The sequence below is a fragment of the Hipposideros armiger genome, unplaced genomic scaffold (genome assembly GCF_001890085.2).
Source record: "Hipposideros armiger isolate ML-2016 unplaced genomic scaffold, ASM189008v1 scaffold_932, whole genome shotgun sequence".
Taxonomy (NCBI): domain Eukaryota; kingdom Metazoa; phylum Chordata; class Mammalia; order Chiroptera; family Hipposideridae; genus Hipposideros; species Hipposideros armiger.
This window is the reverse complement of record NW_017732282.1, coordinates 282,700-307,509: the sequence shown is the minus strand read 5'-3', so window position 1 is coordinate 307,509 and position 24,810 is coordinate 282,700. Positions and strand designations below refer to the sequence as shown.

Genomic DNA, 24,810 nt, shown 5'->3' with positions numbered 1-24,810 from the left:
ATGCACATGCCCTCGGGGAGGCTTATAGTTGAAATTTTTGAATTTTTTATCTCCTTACCTATCTTTTTCTGCTAGCTCTGTCAGTGTCAGAAAGAAGGGTATTAAAAATCTACCACTGTTGGTGGTAGAATTTATTCCTGTAATTCTGTCAAGCGTAGATTTATTTTTAGTGTATGTTGTTAGGTGTAGACTCAGGATGATTATAAACTTCTCGGTGATTGTCTTTGACTCTAATAATATTTTTTGCTTTAAAGTTTGCTTTGCTGATACTAATATTGTTTGTGATGGTTAATTTTATGTGTCCACTTGGAGGATGTTTTCGGATGAGATTAACATTTAGATCAGTGAAATTTGAGTAAAGCAGATTGCCCTCCATAATGTGGGTGGGCTTCATTCTATCATTTGAAGGCCTGAATAGAACAGAAAGACCCGCAAGATGGAATTCTTCGGCAGACTGCCTTCCGACTTCATCTGCACCATCTGCTCTCCTGAGTGTCCAGCCTGCCAGCCCACACTGCAATTTTGAACTGGACAGCCTCCATAATCGCATGAGCCAATTCTTTGTAATAAATCTCTTTCTATATATGTATAATCCTATTAGTTCTGTTTCTCTGGAGAACCCTGACTAATATACAACAATACCAGATTTTTTTGGTTAATATTTATTAGGTATATCTTTTTTCCCATTTCCTCTTGGAAATGGTGGTCTCCTGGAAATGGTGGTCTCTTGGAAATAGCAAATAGCTGTTTTGTTATTCCTTTTCATACAATCTGAGACCTCTGTCTTTTAATCATTGCATTTACTCTGTTTATATTTTCTGTGACTATGACCATGGATATATTTAGACTTATTTCTACCATCTTATTTTTGTGTTTTGTTTTTACAATGATTGTTCTTTGTTCTTGGCTTTTTATTTTTCCTGTTCCCTTCCTGCCTTTTGTTGAAGTGATTGTTTTCTTCTTTTAAATGGAGAAACTTAAGCTTGGGTATTTCCAATAAAACCAATTTCCAGAGAAGAAAAACAATCCAGAATTAGAAAAAAGAAGTTAAAACTGGGTCACGGAAAAATCTGGAATCTTATAAATGAAAAACTCTATGCTTTTGATAATGGAACTTATGATAATGGAACTTATGATACGAAATGATGTTTTAAAGCTTTCATTTGATATTCTTGGTGTTGGCTTCCACAGGACAAGTGAGAAAATCTTCAATTCTTTCAGAATTATTTAATAAATATTTAAGAATTCTTTAGCTAATAAGCTATGAGGAACTGTTTGGCTTTTTTGTTGTCCTTCTGGGCAGCTTCCCTCTCGGTGTGATAAGCTGCTCTGTCCAATATGGTAGCCACTAGGCACATGTGGCTATTTAATTTAATTACAATTAAATACATACTTAAAATCCAGTTGCACTAGCCACATTTCAAGCACCCAGTGGTTCCATTTGGTTAGTGGCTATTATTTTGGACAGTGCAGATTACAGAACATTTATACCATTGTAGAAAGTCCTATTCGGCAGGCCTCGATAATCCTAGATAGTAATATTGCAGCTTCATACACCTTGGAACAGAGCTGTTTGAGAGGCTGCATCATACTGCAGAATTTATAATTGACAGCAGCATCCTGTAACATTCTTCCAGCATTTTCTGCTCTGTGGTGAACACTGACCAGCATAGGGAGTGATGCCCACCATGGAGGCTATTGGGGGCTCTTGCCCTTACACGCAAACTCCAGGCTTGGAGCCCACAGGAAATTAAAAGTGATTTATACAGAGCAACAGCTTAAGGAATGTTGGTGATAACAGGGAATGAGGTGCTAACTTTTGTACAGCAGTGAAGATCTTGACTTTCTGAATGGAATGGGAAGGCTAAGAAAGGCTGGAGCATTTCCAGTTGAAGCCAGGTTGCAAAGGGTTGGGCATGGCCCGGATTGGCTCATAGCATTTGGCATTTCTTTGAAGCTTTGACCTCTCCACCTTGTTGCCAGACTGGTTAGGTCTCCTCTGAACCAACTGGTTAGGAGGTCTACCCTGCCTGAGCCTGTTGCACCACTGGCACTAGTGCCTGATCGCTGCAGGTTGGAACTGATTTAGGAAGGCGCTGGCAGGGAACACCCATGCCTGCCACTATCTGCCCCTGAATAGCCTGGGTTGGCAGGTGAGACTTGCTTTCTTCCTCTGGGCTAGCCAACATTGTCAGCACACCTGTGCCCATTCATGGTAGGAACATCTTGGCCTCTCTGAGGAAGGAGAAGCTGAGAAAGCCCAATCTCTTTGCTTCTTTCTTACTCTGGCATCATCTTGGCACTGGTTATATCCAAGAAGAGAAAAGTCCCATCTTACCTTTTCATTGTCAGTAGTGTTAGCCAAGCTCATATTTACCTGGATGGATTAATTCTTTCATGTTTCAGCTGCTCAAATTTCTGTTTTTACTTTGACTTGTGCTCAACTTGTGTGTAGAGCTGACAAATATGATCCCCCTCCCCCAATGGTTTCCTTATAATTCATTTCTCCTGTACTTTGTTGGCGTTGTCAAGTTTTTTGCAATGTACAAGTTCAGAGTCTTTGGATTTCCCACTGGGATCTGTCATCACCTTGACACTTCAGCATTGTACCAAATAAACTAAAATATTCATCACCCATAGCTTCCCCAATGTATAACTTGGTGTGAGGTGCTATAATAAGTGCGGGAATACAAGGCACAAGATAGAGTGGTGGTCTTGCCCTCATGAAGTCACCCAGCAGGGGAGACAAATGATTCAATTATGGTTAAATTACTTGCAACGAAGCAAAATGTGTATTCTGCTTTTGCTTGACTTTATTATTCTTTAAATTTGACATATGAAAATAGTATAAAATGTTTCAACAGTTTATGTACGCGTATATGAAAACCAAATGTACCAAAACTGGGATGATAGATTTAAGAACAATTGTGCAAATCCCCAATCTGCTATACAGGACGGTGAATTAATTGCAGCTGAAGGAAGTGGCCCCCGTACAAATTTGGAGGACAAGAGGAAGGGGCTTGGGGGCACCCCGGAAGTTTCTCCAGGAACTTGGGGGTACGCCCAAGCTTGGCTTTGCTTCCCGCACACACCGCCCGTCCAACCCAGGTTTATGCGTGGCCGGAGCGCGGAGCTTCGGGCGCACCCAGCGTGGCTCCGCCCCGATTGCCCGGCTCCGCAGGCTTGGAACTACCGTTCCCAGAAGGCCGTGCGAGTCCACCAGGGAAGCGGCGGTGGCGGCAGGAAGGGATTGAGCGGCGGTATTAGCGGTAGTGCCCTGGGTGGTCGGTCTGGCGGCCCCCGAGACCTCGACAGAAGACGCGGCCCCGAGCTGTCCCTGCAACCCCGGGCTGTGGCCGGGGCGAGCCGGCGCCTCCGCCCGCAGAACGGGCCGGGGCGGGATGTAGGGTGCTGGGCTAGGAGGCCGCCGGCGCGGCTGGGGGAGAACGGAGGGCGCGCCGAGGATGGAGAGAGCGATGGAGCAGCTCAACCGCCTGACGCGCTCGCTGCGCCGCGCTCGTACCGTGGAGCTGCCCGATGGTGAGCAGGATCTCGGGGCGCCTGGCGGGGGGCGGGGGGGGGTCCGGGCCGTGGCGCGGTCGGGTTGGAAAACTAACCGAAAGCTGAGAAAATGCCCACGTTTACTTTTCTGAGATGGAGGGGGTCGGGCTGGGACCCCTAACCATCTTTCGCCTGCCGCTCCCGCCCAGGCAGGTGGGAATTTGCGGGAGGGGTCCGGGCCGTGCGGGCGCTGCTGGTGGAAGAAGCAGAACAGACAGAAGTTTTTCTCGACTGTTGGTTAGGGATTTTGGCGAAGGGACAGAAATACCAGCCGGATGGCGGAGACCCGGATTCAGGAAACATTACAGTTGTGGGCCATTTTACAGTTGCTGCTTGCTGGGGATAGAGAGATGTTCCCAAAATAGTACTATTTACTTTAAACTGCAGAGGGGAAGGGCGATTAAGCAGTCTTTCTTTTCTTTTTTAAAAGGTAGCACACTGTTGTATTTTGACAATAAACAGATAAATAAGAGGGTGTCAGATATCAAACTTGTACTCTTAAAATGCTGTGTGTGTACATATTTACACTTTTTAAAAATATGCATGCCTGCCTTCATTATTTATTCGTCAGACATAGGTGGAGGCTCGGTAGCTTCTACAAAGAGGAATGAGGCGTGATCACCCCTGTAGTTCCGGAATTTTTAGTGTGCGCTAGGGTTCCTTCAGGACAGATAAAACACTAGCAATAAAAAAGGTGAAGAAAGAAAGCCGGTTTGTTTGCAGCTTCATGAATTAAGACGTTTTAGTGGCATTGGGAGATGGCAGTCTGTCCCTTAAGAGGCCTTTGTTTATGTATGCCCAAGTGAGAGAAGGGTTAAGGGGTTATTGTTGGTAATTTAAAAAAAAAAAGAATTGTATTAGTCTAAATTTTTTTTTTTCCGAAACTTTCCTTGAATTGCTGCTGGAGAGGTGATTTGTAGGTTAGGGAAAGAGACCTTGGGAGAGAGTCATCAAAGAAACATGGGATTGGGGACTTTGGGGATAACTTTCTTGAAAAAAATTTCCCTGGTCTCTGCTTATGATTCAGAACAGGGATGATTTGTGGTTACTGTTTATTAAAAATAATTTTGTATTTGATACTTTGCTAGTATGAAGTAGTTGACTGAAATAATCTAAAAATATATATATAAAAGTTTTAGTGATTAGACATCCAGCTTCAACTTTTTTTCTGTTTTCTTTTCAACTTCTACCTTTGAGCGCATTTCTTAAATGCTGCCCTCACTCATCTTCCACTGTCAACTTACTGGTGTAGGTTGATGAAGAAGACTGCTTATGTAGGTTCATGGACAGCAATTTGTATCGCTTAGTTTAAATCCCAATGGTTTTTACATCAGTGTGATTTAGAAGACTTTGATAATGCTTCCTGGTTTTAAAAGTAGTAATATATTTTCACTCTAGAATTTTTTGAAAAGAAAGAAAAAAAATCTATTCCACCACCCAGCAACAATGTTAATATTTTCTTTATTTACTCCCATTATTATTTCTTTGTTTCCCAAAACAAGATCATATTGCACATCGTCTTTCATTTTCCTTTTAGAAAACATCACTTTTTTTGTATATTTAAATATGCTTTATGACTTTGTAGGTTATTATAGGATATATGTAACAAATATTGAATCTTTAATTTTTGTTTTTATAATAGATTTATGAGGAGCAGCTTTGTACTTTTTAAAGTTTTAGTCCGCCTCTAAAATATTTCATTAGAATTAATATGTAAAAGAACAATTATATATCTAATTATATCAACACTTTTAAGGTTTTGAGTATCTACCTCTCAACTTACTCTTTGGAAGTTTCTACAAATTGAGAGTCCGTGGAAACTAGAGAAACTAAAAAGAAAACTTTTTCCCATGTTGCTAGGCAAAAGTGACATCTTACTTACATTTTTTTTTATTATTATTATAATGAGTTTGCCGATCTTGTTCCTTTATCTTTGTTCCTAAGTTCTGATGAATCTTTGAATTCTCTGAGATTGGCTTTTCAGATGTTGTGTGTGAGTGTGTGTGTGTGTGTGTGAGAGAGAGAGAGAGAGAGAGAGAGAGAGAGTGTGTGTGTGTGTGTGTAGCATTCTAATTATAAAAATCCAGATTGTGCTTGCATTTTAAAGGCTGATCAGAAGTTGTGAGATCTCTCCAAATTTAGGAAATAATCAGATACTTATTTTGCTTTGTTAGAATTCAGCAATTAAGCATCTAATTGGAACAAATTATTAAGGTTGGAACGTTTTTAATCAGCATTTACTCTAAAATTAACATCGTTGCATAGGAGTAAACTGCAAATACTTGATTTACCGAAGTGGATGCTGGGGAAGACATGTTTATATTTCCTTGGAATGATGAAAACCTGAGTATTGCCACTATGTACAGGGTCCAGGTTGTTGAGTCATCCTAGGCAGGGCTGACATAGGAATCTTACTTATGAGAGAGGAAGTGAAGGGAAATTACTTTAGGAATGTGGATTCTCAGTGGACTTTAAATTTAAAGTTGGCTTACGAGTATACTGTTCTCTTATGTGGAAATAGTCTTCAAATTGCATTACAGTGAATGTAGTTTGTTTAATAAAATAGAACTTGAGCATATTTTATATATATTTGAATAATGATTAGAATAATTATTTTTTAAAAATCGCTTCTATTTGATGGTTTGAAGAGAAATTGTATATAATATAATGAATATGAGCTGCCTATTTTTTAAGATTTTCCTTTTACTTGTTGAGATCTAAAACTTTATTAATAAAAAATGTCACTATATCTGATAAAGTGAAAGATTAAACTTTTCTTATCACTCTGAAAACTTTAATTATATACCTAGTTCTCAAAGTGTCTTCATGAGAGTAGAGAAGGAAGCACCTGACAACAAATTTTATTCTGTTCTTAGTATAGTATTTCCTGGACTGTCTCCTCCTAGTACCATAGTTGTGGTTACATTTGTTTCTTCAAATGTCATAGTGTATGTGAGCTCTATTTTTATAAGGTTAGCTGTGACTTAAAAAATAAGATCTACATCTAAATTTTATCTAAATAAACACCCTGTAAATAAAACCCACATGAACTTTATGATGCCCACTCAAAATTATGTACTGCCTTGATTTATAAATTTCAATTCACAAATAAAGGTATTTACTATTTATTTATTTATTTATTTATTTTTAAATGTTTTTGGGGAATTGGGGGATGGGAACAGCGCTGGGGAGTTGGGGGAAGGGGAACAGACAAGTTGCTGTTGTTTTGTTCTTCAGTCTAATTGTGGAGGACGTTGCTTCACTGGCTCAAGTTGGCACCATCATTGCACTCTTCCCAGGTGAGGCAGATCAGTTGCTGGCTTCTGGACGGCCGCTCACGCTGGCTGCTTGCTACAAACGGTAGCCCATGGCAACCCACTCCAACAGGGGTTGCAGCCTATGCCATTGCCTGCGACTCACGGCAGCCCAGCTCCAGGTCGAGCTGTTGTTCACCATGTTAGCTGTAGAGGGCGCAGCGTCACTGCCCCTCATGTGAGATCCAAACCGGGGCCCTGCTTCTCAGAGCTGGCGTCCCAAGCCAACTCTTAACCAACGCGCCACTTGGCCAGCCCACAGAAGCTCTGATTTTTATTGGGACACGTATTATATGAGATATAAAGAATGTCACCTGCCCAGGGGGCTTAGTGTAGTGTAGTATGTTTCAACTCCTGGTGGTGATTCACTGGTAATTAATGAGAACAATTTAGTAGTTGCAGTCACCATTTAAAAAAAATGAAATAGAATTAAAAAATTAGAATGTATTGCACATTTGAAAAATGAGTGTTGTATTATAGATCTTAGGCTACTATAGTATAGTGTATACTAGGTTCACTGTAAAGTTTTTATTATGGGGGCTTTGCAATCATCCAGGTTTGAATTCTAGCCACTTAATACCACCATCACCCAGCTTGTTATTTAGTGCTTCAGTTTTCTCATTTGTAAAACGGGGATGGATAATAATTGCCTATATCATAAGGTAGTTCTGAGGATAGAAGAAACGATACATGTAAATTGTTTAGAATAGTGCCTTTAAGATAATAGCGTACAACATGTTGGCTGTTAATTAATAGGATTCCTTGGTATTTTATTTTTATACTGAAATAGTTATTGGATCTACACACTGAACTTGTCAATGTTGATTAGGACTATATTGCTCTTTAATGTATATACTCCCAAATAGTAAAATTTTAAAAATTGAAGAAATGGTAATCACTTTTTTTCATTCTCTCCTCTAAATACTTCAGTGTATATTTCTAAATATGTAAGTTGTTTTTTCAAACATAATTGTAATACATGAGAGCTAACACAATTAACAATATTTTTTTTATTATCATCAAATACCAGTCCACATTCAACTTCCCTTGTCAAAAATACCTCCTACACTTGGTTAGTTTGAGTCAGTATCCAAATACATACATTGCATTTGGTTGATAAATCTCTTCAGACTTTTTTTTTTTTTAGAATTTTTTTTTTATTGGGGAATTGGGGGGATGGGAACAGCGCTGGGGAATTGGGGGAAGGGGAACAGACAAGTTGCTGTTGTTTTGTTCTTCAGTCTAGTTGTGGAGGACGTTGCTTCACTGGCCCAAGTTGGCACCATCATTGCACTTTTCCCCGGGCGAGGCAGATCAGTCGCCGGCTTCTGGATGGCCGCTCACTGCGGGTGCTGTCCGGTCACGCTGGCTGCTGGCTACATACGGTAGCCCATGGCAACCCACTGCCACAGGGGCTCCAGCCTACACTGTCGCCAGCCACTCATGGCAGCCCAGCTCCAGGTTGAGCTGTTGTTCAGCATCTTAGCTGTAGAGGGCAGTGTCACTGGCCCTCATATGTGGGATCCGAACCCGGGCGCTCTGGCATCCCAAGCGAGTTCTTAACCATCGCGCCACTCGGCCGGCCCTCTTAAGACTCCTGTAATGATAACAATTCCCCCTTCTTTTTCTTCCTTTTTTTTTTTAAATTTTTAATTTTTAAGTAATTTTAGACTTGTATGCAAATTGCATAAACAGTGCAGAGGTCCCATACACCCTTCACCCATCTTCCCCTAATGTTCACATCTTGTACGGCCATAATACAGTTATCAAAACTAAGGAATTAACATTGATATAATACTATTAACTACATTACAGACTTTATTAGAATTTCACAAGTTTTTCCATGAATATCATTTTTCTATTTTAGGTTCCAATCCAGGATACCATGTTGCATTTAGTTATCATGTTTCCATAGCCTCCCCAAACTGTGGTAGTTCTTCAATTATTCCTTGTCTTTGACTTTTTAAGGCAAGGAATAATTGAGACTTTTTAAGAGTACTAATCAGATGTGTGTGATTCCCCTTAATTTGAGTTTGTCTGATGCTTTCTCATGATTGTATTAAAGTTATGCATTTTTGGCAAGAATATTACAAAAGTGTTGTGCCCTTCTCAGTGAATCATATCAGGGGCTACATGATATCAATATGTATTAGTTTTGGTGATGTTACCATTTATCTCTTAATTAAGGTGGTATCTGTTAGGTTCTCCACTATAAATTTACTGCTTTTCCTTTGTAATTAATCAATATTTTAGGGGGATACTTTGATATTCTACAACTAGTCTCTCCTCAAACTTTAATTTTAGCATCAGTATTAACTTTTTAAGGGGTAAATGGGAGTTGTCAGGGTTGCTTTTCTGTAAATAACTTATTAAAAAACATATACCTTTAAAATAAACTGAATTGAGAAATGACCATTAGTAATGAATACAAATAAATTCAAACACTAGCTGAAATTTACTAAGTATAATACGGCATCATAGATGTTGTTGACTGTTTATTTTTTTTTTGCTGAGTCATCCTGCCACCTGTTGGCAGCTCAGCTCAGGCTGGGACTCGAACCGCTGTTGCTCAGAGATTGCACTCATGAGTGAGCTCTGATGCTGTTGACTTTTAACCTTTTCTTTTGGATCATGTTTCTGTGAATTTATTCTGTAAAAGATATAAACAAAAATGTGAATGGTTTAAAGCAATAAATAAAAGTAAGGCTTTATTGCTTTTCATAAAAGCTTCTAAAATAATTTATTTTGTCATAATATTGGCAAGAAGCAAGTACTATGTATATTTAATGTTTTAAAAATTATTTAGCATATACTGTATCTTTAATATCCACTTATACTTAAAATTCCCCAAAGTACATGTAAGTATGATAAAACATGAAGTCGATAAACACCTCATTGGAAGTAAAAGAAATTTTATTTGTTAAAGCTACAGAAAATATTAGATCTCTTTTTTTTTTTCCCTTAAATCCAGAAGCTAAGCACTTTTGTGGTGATGTAGAGGGGACAAGCATTACAAGGCATAAGAAATTGTGCATTATTGCAAGTTTTGCAATACCTCTGTTATTCTGCACTATCCTTAACCTTCTTTCAACTCTTCTCGTTTTTTATGTGGAGTTAAGACAACTCTAAAGTAGTCTTAAGTTTCATCCTTTGAAAAAAATAAGAGATTAATTATTTTTATTTCTTTTTTTTAAACTCAGATAATGAAACTGCTGTTTATACATTAATGCCAATGGTTATGGCTGATCAGCACAGGTAAGTACCTATTTCACAAATTTGTATTTTTTGAGAAGTATAAATTTACCTCAAATTTTAGGTAAATACACACACACACACACACACACACACACACACACACAGATGTTATCCTGGGGCAAGTTATTTAACCTCCATTATAGTTTTCTGTCTGTGAGTTAAGAAACAAGATTTTCCAAGATTTTCCGATTATCAACTGTAAAATTTTATGGTAAAGAGATTTTCTAAAGGAATAGTGAGATGTTAAGTCAAGTACTTGGTTGGTCATGTAAGATACAGTTATCTGGCTGTGGGATGAGGTGTTTACACTTGTAGCAGACAGTGGTTAGCCATTGGGTAATTTAGTGTAATGAGAAGAAAGTGAAGACAAACTATATTTTGAAACAAGTTTAAAATATAAATTATTTCTTGCTTTAAACTTCCTATGTGATATAATTAAAATATATTTTTTGTCCCAGATCTTTCTTCTTCTTTTTTTTTTTTTTTAGCTGAGGCATCCTGCCTCCTGTTGGCAGCTCAGCGGCTGCTCAGCTCAGGCCGTGAATCGAACCGGTGATCCTGTTGCTCAGAGCTCACACTCTTGAGTGAGCTCTTAACCAACTGAGCCACTCGGCTGGCCCAAATTTTTCTTATTTGGCCAAAATGAATATAGATGGGCTCAGCTTTCTGCAGTGGAGAGGCCAGTCCTACTTTCTTTGTTTCTCAAGAATCTAGGGGAAGCTGAAGGTAACTCAGATGTCCTCAGAGTGGGTGACACAGAGCACTGAAGAAGAAACCTTCAGCACTTATTTATAGGTCAGGGCAGTTGGTTTCTGGATGATACTGTGCTGGCTGCCAAGCTACACTTAGAATAATAGTGCCTTGCTTTTTTGGTTTATATGGGACAGAATATTTTGAATAATTGGTAAGAGTAACGAGTAACTAGCTATTAGGTTTTTACATTTTTTTTAACATAACTTTTAATTTTCTTTTGGCATAGGTCTGTTTCTGAACTACTATCAAATTCAAAGTTTGATGTTAATTATGCGTTTGGACGTGTGAAAAGAAGCTTGCTTCACATTGCTGCAAAGTAAGACTAAAGATATTTTGGGTTAAACTCTGGTTTAGAGTAATGATCAGTAATTTCTGAATCAGTGTTGGTTCACAGTAGTTATGGAGAACAGACAACTGAGTGGTTCTTTATTCTCTTTAGGGTATGGTGTACTATGCTTGCATTCTTTCTCTAAAACATTGTTAAGCTTGGGATTAGACTCAAGTCTCATATCTACTGTCTTAGCTTGTTCTAGATCAGATCAGAGTAGGTTAGGCAAGGGAATTGTCTTTCCTGGATGTACTTAAGAGGGTACATTCACTGAAATTTTTCTTTTATCCAACCAATGTGAGAATTTATCGACTAACTGCACATGAAGTCATTGGCTTTATATTTTAAAATAGAGGATATATATTATTTGTGACAGGATATGTATTATTTGTGACAGAAGTTAAGTCAAATTTTAGGTTAATGTGGACCTCAAAAATAATGTGTTTAATAGAGCTTTTTGTTTTTTAATTAAGCTATGTCAGTTTAGGCTATTTATTGAATGTGTCTGAACTGTTTTTAATATTTTCATATTTTTTAGTTGTGGATCGGTGGAATGCTTGGTTCTGCTATTAAAGAAAGGAGCAAATCCTAACTATCAAGATATTTCAGGCTGCACCCCCCTCCATTTGGCAGCTAGAAATGGGTAAATATTTTGTTTTCTTCAGTAGATTAAGTTGTATTATCAGTATTCAAGGCACTCTACCTTGATTTGGTGATAATTTTTTTCGCCCTGTATTTACCTTGGAAAGAGGGTCTTGGGTCATTATATTCCATTTTTAAATAACTATTATATTTAATAACTTATTAAATTGTTTAGTGATATTTTTCTTTTTGAAAATATTTGTCAAAGCTAATTTTTACTTACATTTTATTTTCTGAAAAGTATAATTTTCACCTTTTTGTTTTGGTGTCCTTTTCCCGGCTAATCTTTTGCCACATCTAACTCCATGTCTTATTTTTCAAATTGCTTATTTAGTTAATTTTATTAATGGAATTAAAGACAGAATAAATATATTATACCCAGATTATCTGTAGTAATTATTTGGGAATGAGCTGTACTAGAGTAAGCATTCTAGATAAGGGTAGCTTACTCCTTTTCAGTGCCAAAGTAGTTTCATTTTAATTGTGTCAGTAAGTTTTCTTAATAAATAATGTGCTTACTAGCCTACCTTTTAATTTTTTTATTAAATAAAATTTTTCCCATATGTAAGTAGAATGTCTAATATGTGAATATATTTTTGCCTTTCCCTGGTATCCCTGGTCATCATCATGAACCTCCTTATATTATTGTGTGCTATTTTAAATCCTACTAGACTTTTTATAGGTTTCTTTGTCCCTTTTTATCAAGAATTTCAAATGTCACATCTCTGTCTGTGTCTACCACTGTTTTTCACTTCTTAAAGTTCTGTTGGATTGACAGTCAGACCAAAATGGTTGGAATATGTTTAAAATGAAAAGAAATAGTTTTTGATTCAGGGCTTGAGGAACTTACAAACATTTTTTGAATGCTATAAAACTTGTTTATGGAAGTATATCTCTGTGTCTCTTCTTTTGATTACTCTTAAAAATATTTTAGTTTGCTGTTTTGAACTGAGATTCTAAGTAGTTGATATGGCTGCTTAAGTGAGATGGGTATGGGACTAAAATTATCAATCTCAGGCCACATTTTTGCATTCAAGGATTACAGTCAAACCAAAAAGACAAGAGCCATAGTGATGCCTGTGTTGGACAAGGGAAGGCATAGTGTTGATCCTGTCTGGTCTCTCCCATTTCCTGATTTAGCATGTGAAACAGTTTAGTTGTCCATTGTTCTGTTAGGTAATAGTGTGCTGATTAAACAATTGTTTTTATAATAATATGCCACATTAGCTATATTATAGGGTATCACACTCAAGGTCATAGAGTAAATCATTCATTTACTTGGTGAATTAATCTCAGGTCTAGGTACATTATCCCAGGTGTTGGTAGGATAGTGACAAAGGTCTGAAAAAGTTACATATAGAAAAATATCTCAGTATTCTGTTTCAACAACTGTAAATGAAAGGATAGATTGGTACACAGCAGGTTTACTGCCTTTGTAGTAGGAAGAGTTATTTAGGAGACTATTACTTTTTTTACTCAGCTTTGTTGAGGTTTAATTGACAAAATAGTAAGATCTTTAAAGTGTACATTGTAATGATTTGATATACCTATGTATTGTGAAAGGATTCCTCCCATTTTGTTAAGGAACACATTCATCACCTCACGTATTTCTTTTTTTTGTGTGTGTGAGAACATTTAAGTTGAAGACTTACATTTTGAAGATGAAGAAATATGAGCAACTTTGCATGATTCACATGGCAAGTCAGTGAGGAGAAAAGGAGTAAGATGTGCATAACACTAACGTAACATCACTTTGGCTGCCTTTCAATACTTAACTGTTTTGGTTTTTATTATTTATTGAGTGGGTGCCTTGTACAGCTTAGAGGTGCTCAATAAATGTTTGCTTCTCATGTTTTCAGAAGTAGCTGTTTACTTTAGATTCTTTATGAGTTCAAATTTGTGTAAACTAAAGTATAAGTCATAGGGGAATTTTGCCACTTTCGCTGGTCCATCTGTTTTTTTGGAGTTAGTTTTTTGTTTTCTTCCCTCAGCTGTCATTGTCAGATGGCCTGTTTTAACATTTCACTCTTTACCCATTAGTACTGGGTGCATTAGTACTAAATTGCCGTCCTTTCCCGTAGAAGACCCATTAAGCTGCCATAGAGCATTTGGACGACTGGCCCTGTGTCATATGGGTTACTATAAGCTTCCTAAAATTTGTTGCAGTATCAGGGCAGGAAAATAGTTGCTTCCTGTATAGGAGGATTCTGAGTTGCTCACGATTATATGAGAATGTTAAAGGAAAGACTTCAAAATTATTGTGTATCCTCAGGTTTCATATTGGTCAGATTCGAAACATGATATGTTCAAATTTTGGGGGCTAAGTTAGATAGTGAACTCTTAAAGGGAAGAGCCCCCTTGTAGTTAATATTTTAGCTCCAATTTTTAGCAAAATAGGTGCTCACTTAGTGGGTTGTTTTGACTTACTCAGGTTCTAGAAAGTAGCAATAATGATTGTTAAGTAAGAAAAAGAGGATATAGTTCTCTCATATTGCCCTGTACTTGTATGTGTTATGTCAATGCTATATATACGCATAATATATATATATATACTATATTATATAACATACTGTATATAACATACTATTAGATATACATTGAAAAAAAATTTTTATATATATAACTATTTACTCAACTAGATCACCAACTTTCATGCCATGGATGATATTATAGTTCCTTAAAGCATATATATAAAAAATGAATATTGTGTACATGTATGTAAACATACACAGATATGTATTGTGTGTATCACTTTGTTTTCACATGAATTTTCATTTCATCATTTAATGAATGAGAAATTTAGATGAATATTGAATAGTGACTAGTAATGGATCGGGCAAAGAAGATACGTGAGCAAAATAAAATGGGTAGACAATTCAAAAGAAGGCAAAGGACTTGAATAGACATTTCTCCAAAGAAAATATACAAATGACTACTAAGAACATGAAAAGGTGCTCAATATCACTAATCATTAGGGAAATGCAAATCAAAACTGCAATGAGATACTCATAGTATGGCTATTAAAAAAACCCCAGAAAATAACAAGTGTTGGCAAGGATGTAGAGAAATTAGAACCCTTGTGCACTGTTGGTGGGAATATAAAATGGTACAGATGCTCTGCAAAATCAGTTTGGTGTTTCCTCAAAAAATTAAAAATAGAATTACCATATGATCCAACTATCTCACTTCTGGAGATATACTCAATAAAATTTAGAGCAGGGTTTCGAAGAAATATTTGTATACCCATGTTCATAGCAGCCTTATTCACAGTAACTAAAATGAAAGCAATGTTTAAGTATCCATTGATGGATGGACGGATAAGGAAAATGTGGTACACACACACACAGGAATATTACTCATCCTTAAAAAGGAAGGAAATTTTGACATATGCTACAACATGGATAAATCTTGAGGACATTATGCTAAGTGAAATAAGCCAGTCTCAAAAAGAGAAACAACTGTTTGATTCCACCTTTATGGAGTACTTAGATGAGCCCAAATTGTAGAGACAGAAAGTAGCATGGTGGTTGCTAGGGGCTGTGGGGGGAGAGAGAATGGGGAGTTATTGATTAATGGGCTTCAGTTTTACAAGATGAATAGTTTTGGAGATGGATGGTGGGGATGGTTGCACAAGGATATGAATATACTTAATACCACCGAACTGTATACTTAAAAATAGTTAAGATGATACATTTTATATTATGTGTATTTTACCACAGTAAAGATAATCAAAAACAAGTGAAGTGGATAGGGGGATGCATATACATGATTTTATTAGTTTTGTGGTTATGTTTTTGTAATTTAGTATTAACTTTTAAATATTTCACAATCAAGAATGTATAATACAACATTGAGACATTCTTTTGCTATATCCATTCCCCTTTTGTTAGACTTACAGTTTTTTGTCTTGTATTTGTAATGAAGATTACTATTTCAAATATTCAGTCAATACTAGAAATTTCTCAGCGTTTTGAGTGATGAATTTGTCCCAATGACATAAAAATCTCATTGTGCTTTTTCTTTATCTTATCTTTGAGTCGTAGAAACAATTCATATTTTATTTCAAATGTTATAGGATTTATTTCAGTATTGCAGGCATGGATTGATACCATCAACTAATGTTGACTGTAGTTAATACTTCATTAAAATAATTGTCATTTGTTTATTTTTCTAGTGTCAGTTATTTGTGACTGTCTCTTTCTTTTCAGGCAGAAGAAATGTATGAGTAAATTATTAGAATACAGTGCTGATGTCAACATTTGTAATAATGAAGGCCTTACAGCAGTAAGTGCTAAGAATTTTATGTGAGATTTTAAAAATACTTTTTAGAAAATGATATTGAAGGTGACAGTAATGCAAAGTGTAGTAATGCAAAGTGTTTTTACAAGTTACTTCTTTGTGATAATTAAGAAGATGTGGAATGATTTAAGACATAGTCCTTAGCTGTATTTATTAAGAGAAGTTATGGTTCACCCTGTTTCTCCTTTTCCCCACTTTTTAAGTTTATGACCTTTTTTTTTCTTTGTTTTGAAGTCTTTTTTTTTTTTTTTTTTTAGCTGAGCCATCCTGCTACCTGTTGGCAGCTCAGCGGCTGCTCCGCTCGGGCCAGGACTCGAACCGCTGTTGCTCAGAGCTCAAACTCTTGAGCGAGCTCTTAACCAACTGAGCCTCAGCCGGCCCTGTTTTGAAGTCTTATTCCCCTAGCTTTTGTGACTTTCAAGGGACTTCTTAGGAGCATCTCTGCTAAGGTCATTATAGGAGTGCTGTTTTTCATTCTGTCCTTTTGAATTCTTTTAATGTGTACATTGTAGGAAAATTGGATGGGTAGGCAAAAGGGAAAAAAAAGGTAACAAAGGGCATGATTAGTTCCTGTATTCCCTGCACTCAGAGATAATTACTGTTAATATTTTGGCCTATAACCTTTCAGACTTGTTATGTCTTAACCTAGTGTTTTTATTCATTTTGCCATGTCACTTTCTTAAAAAATAAGTTATTATATTTTTGATCCACTTTAGATATTATAGAGAGGTTGTATGTGATATTTCTGAAGGGATTGAAGTCCAAAAATTTGAATCAAGTTGTCATTTAATGGAGCATTATTTGTTTTAGAAGTAGAGATAAAATAGAATTATGTGATTATTGGAAATCGTTTTGAAGTTTTGACAGAAGATACTGTTTTATTTATTAAATTTTACCTATATGTGAGGTGATGGACCTATTAACTGGATGGTGAGAATCCTTTCACAATGTATGTCATCATCATGTTATATACTTCAAATATTTTACAATTTTATTTGTCAATTATACTCAGTAAAAAAAATTTTTTTTACCTCCCTTTGGTAGTATTTGTAGGTTTTAAATCTTTTAATTTATGAGTAAAGAAGAATATTGAGTATTTTCATACTATGCCAGTTTTCAAACTTTACTGATTAAAATTTTTTGGTTGGGGGGCTGAGGTGTGGAGCATAAAAAAACAGTTTCCCCAAGATTTGAATTATTGTTGACTTATTAGAGAATAAGCTCAATCAGATTATATGGAGTCCACAATTCCTGTGATAATCCAGATATTATTACATATTAACAATATAACACCATCTCTGTAAAGAAAAACTGTATTTTGAATATCTACAGGGTGCTTAGTGATATGGTGCGTACCATAGAGGTTTATAAAGCTATAGAATTGACATAGATCTATGCTTAGGACACTATCTAGTATAAGCAAGATAAGATGTCCAATATTAACATAATCTGTTTAATCACCTAAGTTGTTTTTTGTTTTTTTTTAAGATTTTATTGGGGTGCTGGCTGAGTGGCACGTTGGTTAAGAGCTGGCTTGGGACGGCAGCTCTGAGCCGCGGGGCTCGGGTTTGGATCCCACATGAGGGCCAGTGACACTGCCCTCTACAGCTAAGATGGTGAACAACAGCTCGGCCTAGAGCTGGGCTGCTGTGAATAGCCGGTGATGGCATAGGCCGCAGCCCCTGCTACAGTGGACTGCCATAAGCTACTGTGTGTGGCTGGCAGCCAGCGTGAGCGGCCATCAGAGGTCAGCCACCGATCTGCCTCAGCCGGGAAGAGTGCAATGATAATACCAACATGGGCTAGTGAAGCTACGTCCTCCGCAACTAGACTGAAGAACAAAAGGACAGAACTTGTCTGTTAATAAAATCTTTTATTTTTTATTTATTTATTTTTAAAGATTTTATTGGGGAATTGGGGGAGGGGAACAGCATTTGGGAAATCGGGGGACGGGGAACAGACAAGTTGCTATCCTTTTGTTCTGCAGTGTAGTTGTGGAGGACATCGCTTCACTGGCCCATGTTGGTATTATCATTGTGCTCTTCCTGGCTGAGGCAGATCGGTCGCCGGCCGCTGGACGACCACTCACAGCGGCTCTTGGCAGCTCACACTGACTGCCAGCCACTCACAGTAGCTCAAGGTAGCCCACTGCAGCAGGGGCTGTAGCCTATGCCATCCCTGGTCACACACGGCAGCCCAGCTCCAGGTCGAGATGTTGTTCACCATCTTAGCTGTAAAGGGCGCAGCTCACTGGCCCATGTGGGATCCGAACCGGGGCCCTGCTGCTCAGAACTCGCGCTTCCAAGCCAACTCTTAACCAAGGAGCCACTCGGCCGGCCCCTTAATCACCTAAGTTTTTATCTGCTAATTTCTTCTGACCTCTGAACTTTAAAGGAAGTGGAGCAGAAAATCTTTAAAAATCAAATTTTTATTTAAAAACTTACTCAAGCGTATATTTAAAGAGTCATTAGATTCCACAAGGCTTGTTATAGAAAAACAACCTCTACTCTCTTTCTGCCTGGGATAAACCTCGGTGTTCTCTCCTGTGGCCCTGACTGGTGTGGTGTACCTCCTCTTGGAAACCATTCTGGCCGCCAAGCATGTTCCCTCGTAGTCCCAGACCACCATGTTGGAATTAACTAAACAGTCCGGCTCATTGACCCCATCAGCTGAAGGAAGCTAGGGTGGTGAAAACGTGCTGCTGCGGAATTGAATAGTTGCCACAAACATGGGGGAGGAAAGCCCAAGGGCTCCTGAGAAGGAATAACCTTCAGCTGGGAGCCAAGAGCCCCAGGATTTTTTTTACAAAAGGAGAGAATTGTTGACTGCATGCTTTCTAGGCTGGTCTCCCTCACAAAGGACCCCTCAAGTTTCATTTGTTCTTTCAACAGGAATTTCTTGACTACTTACTATGTACTAGATCCTGAAGATTTTCTCTTTTTTTCAAAAAGTTTTATAATTTGACACTTTGATCTATTGCCACATCTGTGATCAATTTTGTGCTAATATTTGTATAAGATGTGGCACTTAAATTGAGGTTCATTTCTTTTTTTGCCTATGAAGTCCGGTTACTCTAGCATTGTTTGTTGAAAAGGCTATTCGTTCTGCATGAAATTGGGTTTGTATCTTTCTCAAAAATCTGTTGGGTGTATTTGTATGGGCTTATTCAGGGTCCTCAGTTCTGTTCTATTGATCTTTGTGTCTGTTCCTTTGCCAATACCACACTACCTTGATTATTGTACTTATATATCAGGCAGAGTAATTTCTCCCACTTTATTTTTCTTTTTAAAGATTGTGTTAGCTATTCTGATTCCTTTGCCTTTCCATATAAATTTTAGAATAAACTTGTCTATGACAAAAAACCTTGCAGGGATTTTTATTGTAGCTGCATTAAGCTGGGGAGAATTGACATCTTTACTGTGTTGAGTCTTCCACAGTATGTCTCTCCATTTATTTAGGTCTTAGATTTCATTCATTAGCATTTTGTACTGTTCAGCATACAGATCTTGTACAAATGTTAATAGCTAAGTAGTTCATTTTCTTTGGAGCAGTTGTAAATGGTATTATGTTTTTAATTTTGGTTGTTGCATGTTCACCGATAGTATGTAGAAATACAGTTGCTCTTTATGCATTGATTATATATCTTGCGACTTTGCTGAACTCACTTATTAGTTCTAGGAGTTTTTTGTAGATTCCTTGGGATTTTTTTGTTATCTGCAGATGAGATAGTTTTATCTTCTCTAATCTGTATATCTTTTATTTCTGATTCTTGCCTTATTGTAGCTTAAATTTTTCAAGTTTTCTAAGTACTTAATTACTAATCCATACCAAACTTTCCCTGAGCTTGTAAATATCCTCATAATATGTATTCAGTACCTTTCGTCTTCTTGATTGGAGACTCCTTTTTGAAGGAGTCTATCATGAAGACCTCAGTCCTTCTAAGCCAGATGGGTTGATTTCTAGGCCTGCTTCACAGTTGTTTGGGATGTCTTTTCACCATCATCCTGGAGATTCCTTTTGCCTCTGTCTTGTTTTGGGTTCTTTGTTATATAGGTTCTGTTTTTCATGATAACTATTCTGTCACTTTGCTGGAGCACATTTTCTAGTAGTTAATTGGGAAAGAGTGTGTGAAAGGTAAATTTGTTGACACTTTGCATGATTGAATGTTACTTGAGTCTTTCAGTTTGTCTGATTATGTAATTAATAATTTAGCTAACAATAAAATTCTAGGCTAGACATTGTTTTCCCTTAGGATTAAAAGCATGCTTTGTTTTCTTCTGGCTTTCAGCTTTGAAGTTTGGTGCCATTTTGATTCTGATTTTTTTTTAATGAAACTTGATTTGTTTTTTTCCTCTCTAGAAACTTATAGAATTTATTTTGTCCTTAGAGTTCTAAATTTCATGATTATATATCTTGATTTGGATTAATTTTATCCATTTGACTGGATAATACTGAGGTTTTGTCAACCTGAAGCTTGTGTAATGGGAGCTCATGAGAAGTTTTCATAAATTACTTCTTTAATGATTTTCATTCCTCTGTTTTCCTGCTCTCTTTTTTTTTTAATTCTGTTGTTCGAATGTTGGACCCCTTTGGGCTAGCCTTTTGATTTTACCTTTTCTCTTTTTTCTCTATTTCTTTTTTTTGTGTGTGCTTTCTGGGAGACCTCAATATTCTAAATCTTCTTTTGAATTTACATGTCTAATCACAGTACTAATTTCTGAGAGGTTTTTTTTTTCATAACTTTTTGTTGTTGTTTTAATAGTATCCTTTTCTTGTTCAAGGATGCAGTCAGTATGTTTTCTCTCTGAGAGTATTAAATACAGTTTTTTTTAAGTTTTCTTGAATTTTTTTTTTTTTTTTAGATTTTTTTATTGGGGAATTGGGGGAAGGGGAACAGACAAGTTGCTGTCGTTTTGTTCTTCAGTCTAGTTGTGGAGGACGTTGCTTCACTGGCCCAAGTTGGCACCATCATTGCGCTCTTCCCAGGCGAGGCAGATCAGTCGCCGGCTTCTGGACGGCCGCTCACCGCGGCTGCTGGCCGCTCACTGCGGCTGCTGGCTACACACGGTAGCCCATGGCAACCCACTGCAGCAGGGGCTGCAGCCTGCACCGTGGCCATCGACTCAGAGCAGCCCAGCTCCAGGTTGAGCTGTTGTTCATCTTAGCTGTAGAGGGCAGTGTCACTGGCCCTCATATGTGGGATCCGAACCGGGGCCCTCTGGCATCCCAAGCCAGCTCTTAATGCGCCACCTGGCTGGCCCTCAAGTTGCCATTTTAAAACAGAAGTTCCATGATGTATTTTTTATTGGAAAAAAGTTAAATGAAAATGCATGGACACAGCATAGTCCAAAGTTTTAACATTGATTATCTTTGAGCAGTATACTTGTATGTGCTTTATATTTTTATCCTCCCTATATATTTTATTGTTTATATATGATACATGTGTTACTTGTAAAATACAGGATACATGCCTTATTTGTAAAGACTATGACATCTACTGTGTTACTTTTTAACTTATGTATAATTCTGGGGAAGGAAAAATATCCAGTACCCTTTCTCTAGAGACAAGCTATGCAGAGAGTCCAGGGTCATCTACCTAAGAAACAGAATATTTGGCAATTCTAAGTCTGTACTTAACTATTAATACTTTGAACCCATGAAGTGCTTGATTTTGGTGTAACCTACACCTTGGTGCATATTTTTCCCCATATAAAAATACAGGAAAAAAGTATATAGGCTTAAATATTAATTTTAGTCTTGACTGTGCGTATGATGCCCACAGTTGAGAAATAATCGCATTATTTATCTGCTGTTTTTATATGAAACACTCTTGCATAAATGCTAAGTAACTGAATGGCTGCACAGATACACTGGCTGGCTGTGAACGGGCGGACGGAATTGCTCCACGACCTTGTGCAGCACGTCAGTGACGTCGACGTGGAGGACGCCATGGGGCAGACGGCACTGCACGTGGCCTGCCAGAACGGTCACAAGACGGTAAGCTCTGTCGGGAGAGCTCTCAGTTGTATGCGTTTATTCTTGAAAGCTTTGAATCCATAAAAAGTGTTTCACTGTGAATAATTGGGAATGTGAAGCATCATAGCAAAATCTTATAACATTTTCTACATCATACAGACTTCTGATTAATGTATTTTATGAGGATAAAAGGAATGGAAAATAGTGCTTTTAAATCCGTTCAAAATATGTGTAATTTGGATTTTAATTTTTCTGATAGATTTTGATAGATGAATGTATTAAAATTTTCAATGTAGTAAGTTCACATATAATGTAACCAGTTATGTGTATTCCATTGTAAGTTTTATCAAATAAATTTTTCATATTTTATTTTTTACTATTAAGCTTCAATTATTGGAATTAGATAGTAAAAAAAAATGAGCACCGACATTGCTAAAGTCGTTCAACTTGGGTTATCATATTTGTCTACTGTCTAGGAATATGATATAAGGACTAGAGTGACAGTTGTTTTCTTTCTGACATTTGACTTCTAAAATCATGCATTTGTTTTATAGCAATACTTTCTTGTTATTCCTGTGTACAAATATTTGGCTGTTAAAATTGCTGGTAGTTTTTCCATTAAGAGAATTTGCTGCCTTATATATGGTTATTAGTTTAAGATTTTAGATGAATTTCTGCTTTGCTATAATTTGCTATCCTGGTTACTTTTTCAGGTTTTCTTTTGTATTTTTTCACACTTAATATTATTGATAATAAAATGTTATTTACTTGCTAACAATAACAAAAAACAACCACAATAAAAAAATCACCAATAACAACTACAAAGATACAAAAGTCTGTTGGTTTATATATTTTTGTACACTGAGTTTTACCTTTTCTGTTGGGAGAATTCCCTGTGGAATTCTGGATTTCCATCTCTGCAAACACAGGTTTCCTAACTTGGATTCAGAATATGGGATCCTACATGTTTAGATGCTCTATTATGACCTCAGTTTACAGAATATTTCACTTCTTTAAGATAGTGAGGCCATGGTTGACAGTGTTATGTTTAGTAAGAGTTCAGTAAAAGGAGGAACATAGGATGTTTCTTCCCCCTCCCCCGCCTCCGGAATTTCTTCTGAACATCAACATTCATTTTAGTTTTTTTGTTTTTTATCATCTGAAAACTAACCCAGTGTTTTCAAGGAGTCTTTCCCATTAGTTTTAATTTTCTCAGAATTAATATTATTAAATTTAAAAAGTATTCTGTGTGGAAAAAATTATCTGAAATGTCCTAATCTTGAATGGCTGAGGTTTTTAAGCAACTCTTGCATATTGAAGAATGAATCTTGCTTGTAGCTCTCAGAGGACAGAAAAGCACCTACTTTAATATAAACACTATTTGCTACAACAAATAAGATTGCAAACTCTACCTGTTGCCCAGGAGCTTGTGCAGAAAAAATGAGTTCAGATTAGAAATGAGCTCCAAAAGCTAATTTGAGCTGCTTTGAATCAGTGAAGAAGCAAGAATTACTAAGAAAGCCTTGGCTCAAAACATGAACATTATAGGCAGCATTAGAAATTTAGAATTGCCTCCTGAAATTATTGAAGAGTAGTTAGTGTAAGTATAATATACTCCATATGGTTTGCAACCTAAAGCAGGTGTGGTAAAGTAAGGGAGAATTCCTCATAGTTAAATGCCTTTGAAGAATTGTATTCTCAGAAGATTTAAAGGGAGCCTGACTTCACTGTGGTGATGAATTTCACAGGGTGAGATTTTGCAGATATAGTAAAAGAGGAGGTGTACAAAAAGCCATGTTAACTTGTGGTTTATGGTATTGGTGAGTGAATTCCATTCTGTCATAGTTGATCAGTTATAGTTATCTGCAAGGATCATATACAGATAATGTTAAAAACTATTTTATGATTTACTGTATTCATCTTTAATACTTCTTCAATTCGGGCAAGAAGGAATCTTGAAAAATTAGTCTATCTCCTAGCCTGGATAAATTATACCTCTAAAAATCTGTTGATAGTTTTGCTGATATTACCAATATCTCATAATTACTCATATATTTTTGGGATGTGCTCAGAACTCAGTAGGCGAACGTATCTTTTTATCGTGAGTTTGATGTGATTTACTGGGCTATGAGATATGATAAGTTATTACACGATAGGGATTATTGATTTTTTTTAACACTTTGTATATCTTTCTGTAAGTCGAATACTGAGTCTAAAATGCATTGTCAGGTTTCATAGCAACTTATTTTAGTGGCAAATGCAAATAGCATTTTCATTAATGTCTCAAAGTAGCCAGTTCTTCCATAAATTCATTAAAAGGTATTCAAAACTTGTGTCCATGTAGACATAGGTTTTGTTTTTAAGCTTAAAAGTTTGCATATTGACTATGTTTTATAAAATGAAATACACGACTTTAAAGGGGAAAGAAACTATTTAAAACCTTTTTTTTTTAAGATTTTTATTGGGGAATTGCGGGAAGGGGAACAGACAAATTGCTGTCGTTTTGTTCTTCAGTCTAGTTATGGAGAACGTTGCTTCATCTGGCCCAAGTTGGCACCATCGTTGCGCTGTTCCCGGGTGAGGCAGATCAGTCACTGGCTTCTTGTCAGCCACTCACTGTAGCAGCTGGCCACTCACGCTGGCTGCTGGCTACACACGGTAACCCATGGCAACCCACTGCAG

At 37.0% G+C, this 24,810-nt stretch overlaps 1 protein-coding gene across 1 annotated transcript in view; it reads left to right on the top strand.

Annotated features, from left to right (window-relative positions):
• The first annotated feature begins 3,216 nt into the window (after positions 1-3,216).
• The window catches only part of HACE1 (HECT domain and ankyrin repeat containing E3 ubiquitin protein ligase 1), a 106,164-nt gene continuing 84,570 nt past the window's right edge, over positions 3,217-24,810 (top strand). The window contains exons 1-6 of the mRNA XM_019630696.1: positions 3,217-3,540; positions 10,076-10,130; positions 11,110-11,199; positions 11,750-11,854; positions 16,062-16,137; positions 22,018-22,149. Of these exons, the coding sequence (XP_019486241.1) occupies positions 3,465-3,540; positions 10,076-10,130; positions 11,110-11,199; positions 11,750-11,854; positions 16,062-16,137; positions 22,018-22,149 (534 nt within the window). The 5' untranslated portion in view covers positions 3,217-3,464. The remainder of the gene's footprint in view (positions 3,541-10,075; positions 10,131-11,109; positions 11,200-11,749; positions 11,855-16,061; positions 16,138-22,017; positions 22,150-24,810) is intronic.